Here is a 4,204-nt window from a genome sequence, read left to right on the forward strand (position 1 = left end):
GGAATGGTTTACCATTTCCTTCTCCAGTTCATTTTACAGATGAAGAAACTGAGGCAAACAGGGTGAAGTTAAACAGTTAAGTGTCTGAGATCAGAATTGAACTCATGAAGATGAGTCTTCCTGATTCCAAACCCAGCGCTCTTATCCATTGTGCCACCTTGTTGTCCCCTCTACCTAGTTCAACCTAAACCTGAACAAGAATACATCTTGCTCTACAATCTCACCAATTCGTGATCATCCAATCTTTGCTTGAAAACCTCCCCAGTCAGAGGGAAACCACAACTAGCCCCAATGCATTCTGTGTTTTTCCTTTTCACATAGATTACATTTGCCTGGTTGTTACTTCCCTTCTTTGCTCCTGGGCCAAACAAAACAAGTCCAAATACTCCTCCATTTAAGAGCCCTTCAAATAGTTTAAAGACAACTATTCCACTCCCTGAAAGTCTTCCCCTCCCCAAATCTATTCTTCTCCAGGTTAATCATCCTCAATCCTTCACCTAATCCCTTAATGGCATGAATATGAGAAAATATGAGAAGCAATGATACAGAGAAAGAAATCAGGTAGAAAGAGAAAACAAGAGAATTTAGAGGGAAAAGATGCAGAAAGGAGGGCAGAAGACATTTAGGAAGAATTAGGATCTGAGACTAAGAAGTGGAAGAAATCTCAGGCCATTTAGTCCAACCCTCTTATTTTACAGATATTCAATGAGCATCAAAGGAAAGATATGAACCCAGCAGCTTTCTGTTATATCACACTCTCCCTTATATGAACTGTTGTAAAGTAAATGGAATGGGTGTGGGAGGGAATACCCAATGATGGGAGCAGGAAGGGAAGTGGGGGAAAGAAAAGGGTATGAACCTAAAATTCTGTTTTTTGGCCATTAGCATACAAGTTACTTAACCTCTTAGTGATCATAAACAACTCTCTAAGACCATGATTTTTCTTAAATGTTTTTCTTTATTAAAAGACAAGACTCACGCAGTGGTGAGAAGGGAAGGAGAGGAATATGTATCTGGGAATGATGTATATAAAAACAAAAAGAGAGAGAGTGTTATAGTGGATTGAGAGCCAGGCTTAGAGTTGGAAAGATCTAGGTTCAAATATGACCTCAGACACTTTCCAGTTGTGTGATCCTGGGTAAGTCACTTAACTCCCATTGCCTAGCCCTTACCACTCTTCTGCCTTTGAATCAATGTTGATTGGAAGACAGAAAGCAAGGATTTTACATTTAAGGGGGGGGGGGGGAAGTAAGGGTTTTTAAAAAATACATTAAAGTGGAGAGGAGGAAGACAGCATCTAACTTTATAAATACAGTGTCTGGCACACAGAAGGCAGTTAATAAATGTTTGCTGATTAATTGACAAGAGGAGGACAGGATGGGAAGAGACCAAAAAAGAAGAGTGAAGAGTAAAGAAGGAAGGGAATTGTAAAGAAAAGAAGAGGCCTGGGAGGCAGTAGAGAGAAAGAAGAGGAAGAGAAAATAGGAAGAAAAAAGGAGAGGAAAGAAGAAATCAATACAGCAATCAATAGGCATTGGTTAAGGGTCTCCTCCGCACCTGATAATGAGCTAAGTAAAGTTCTTCATATACCAATACAATGAATGTAAAGAATCCCTGGCAATTAATTTATATTCTAATATAGTTTAATGTTCTTTCTCAGAGAAGGCATAAAGGGAGATAGAAAAATGGAAAAGGAAGGCTGGCCAGTCAATTGGCACTTCAGTGTCTCCTATGTATCTGGCTAAACTCGGCAAGTCCTGTCCTCAAGGAGCTTACAGTCTAGTGGGGGGGGGGCACTCTAAGCAAACAGCTGTTTACAGACTAGAGGCGGGGAGGACAAATTGGAGGTGGTCTCGGAGGGGAGGCCTCAAGATTACGCGGGGCTGGGAAGGCAAGAAAGGACCATAGATTCGGGATGGAGAGGATGCAGGGAATGACGGGGAGTGGCCCAGCCCAGGCACCGAGGGCGGGGCCTCAGCTGGGAACGAAGCGTGACTAGGCCGCCGGAGCCGGGGTGGGGCGGGGCTCACGTACCTTGCGGGGAAATGGTATCGAGTTCATAGGTGGCCGCGGCTCGGTGTTTCCCGTCCCCCTCGGGAGAAAGTCGCAGACGGGGAGCTTCACCTTGGAAACGCCATATGGGCTTGTTTTCCCCAGACCGGCCGGCCAGGTCACGGGGACTGGCCTCAAGCGGCCGCGCCCCCGCTCCCCGGAGAGCCGGGAGAGGGCGAGCCCGGCCCGGCCCGGCCCGCGGAGCGCCCCCGCCCTTTACCTGCCCAAATCTGTGTTCCCAAACCGCCTTCTTGACTCAAACGCGGCCCGGAGGGCGAACCAGGCTCTCGCGAGAACTCCCGGCCCACGAGATCCCGGACCCAGGGCCGTGGGGAAGCTCGCGGCCCAGGAGAGTCCGGGCCCCGAGTTGGAGTGAGCCGTAATTCTTAGAGTATTCGGAAGCCACCGCCCTGCTTCGATTTCGGACGGCCGCATCTGCCTGGGCCCACAGTACCGGAAGTGGTGCTTCACCCGGCCTAGGCATGGCCGAGGGGCCCCTAAAACCAGAGCATCTTCTCGGGGGCCTCTGGGGACTTGGGGGTCGAATTGGGGGAGAGGGACGCGGGTCAGCCGAGGAAGCCCCGGCTCAATGGAGGGTGCTCCCAGGAAAGGGGAGTGGAGGCAGAGGCAACGCTGCCGTCGTTTAGAAAGCAAGAATCTCTAAACCACCGATTTAAGCGATTTTACTAAACAAGTGTGGTTCTAAAAGAACAGCTAAGTCTGTCGTTCCAACTCTCGTTCAGTCGTGCTATGTTCCTCGTGGTGCACGGGGGTTTTCTGGGCAGATACTGGTTTGCCATTTCCTTCTCCAGCTCATTTTACAGATAAGGAAACTTGAGGCTTGAGGCAAACAGTTCAATCCCCCCAGTCACATAGCTAGTGTCTGAGAAGGGATTTGAACCCAGGTCTTCCTGACTTCAGGCTTGGTGCTCTATGCACTGCACCACCCAGCTGTCTGACTATAACTATGGAGAGATACAAATACTTTATAAAATCTGTATTTGAAGCTACCAGTTCATGTGGAAGAAAAACAGCTGCTTTCATTGGGCTATTTCATCTTCCAGGGTTCATTCTGGAAAAAAATACAATGGGGCTAACTTATAAACAGAATTTATATTACTCATTTCAAGAAATTCATTGGATTTAGTCACAACTAAAGCTATGAAAGGTTAATCAAACTTCCATTTTAATATGTCACAAACTCAAAAGTACACAAATATTATAGGCAAGGATCACTTTAATCCTACATTTTCCTGCAGTGACATCCATTGCTGGCCAAATATGAACTGAAAATGCATTTGCCATGGACCCTGAACAGTGAGTAGCTTTACAGGAAGTTCACGAGTTGACACAGCCACACAAAGCCACCTTTCAGCACCAATAGAATACATAACACCACACACACTGAATGGGTCTCATGAATGTTTGCTTAAGACAGCTGTTAACTGATACCTGTTTTGTAAAAGTCATACTTGATAGAAGTCTACTTTCTTAATTTACATCCTTACTATACATTACTTTCGAGACCTTAATTTATAAAAAGGGCAATACATTCAGGATTTCAATTTGCATGGAACAGAAATACAATCAGCGTTTTTTTCATGGGTGCTAAATTTTCTAATAGCAACCTAAAATATGACATTTTCTTTTTTCCAATGTGCAATGTCTGGCTTAGGACCTTTATAAAAACAGTATAAATTTGTTTGAATTTATCACTAATAGCTTCCTGCTAGGGAAAAAAAAAAACATTTGCAGTTGCTCTTTCCCAGACCAGATATAGTTTTGATAAGTATAAACAGTTATTAGTTTTGTGACAATCTCATTCTTGCTTTATTTGTAGACAGTGGGAAGAATTTTCAACCTTACAGTGGCCCTATTCTCAAAATCAGCATTTTAATGAATGTATGAAATGGATTTTTGTTGGTAACCAAAAAATAAAGTCCACAACAAATCTACAAGTCGCCTTCCACCCAAGAGAAGGCTAACACACTGGAGACTTAAGGGAGAAGCAAAGAGCCTGGCTTTGGTAGTAAGAAATCCAAATTCCTTTTAAAAAATTGTATAGTGAGTTGAAATAGCAATAAATGAGTTAAAATGCTCCCCACAAAAAGTCTAGAGTGTGCTGGGAAAAAAAATAAAAGTCAGTACCATA

The 4,204-nt window shown here is 44.4% G+C and overlaps 1 protein-coding gene across 1 annotated transcript in view; it reads right to left on the reverse strand.

The window, feature by feature from the left end:
- CCDC62 (coiled-coil domain containing 62) overlaps nucleotides 1-2,061 on the reverse strand; it is a 63,541-nt gene extending 61,480 nt beyond the window's left edge. The window contains exon 1 of the mRNA XM_044658758.1: nucleotides 2,035-2,061. Within this exon, the coding sequence (XP_044514693.1) occupies nucleotides 2,035-2,061 (27 nt within the window). The remainder of the gene's footprint in view (nucleotides 1-2,034) is intronic.
- Nucleotides 2,062-4,204: the final 2,143 nt, after the last annotated feature.

This window comes from Gracilinanus agilis, chromosome 1, assembly GCF_016433145.1.
Source record: "Gracilinanus agilis isolate LMUSP501 chromosome 1, AgileGrace, whole genome shotgun sequence".
Taxonomy (NCBI): Eukaryota; Metazoa; Chordata; class Mammalia; order Didelphimorphia; family Didelphidae; genus Gracilinanus; species Gracilinanus agilis.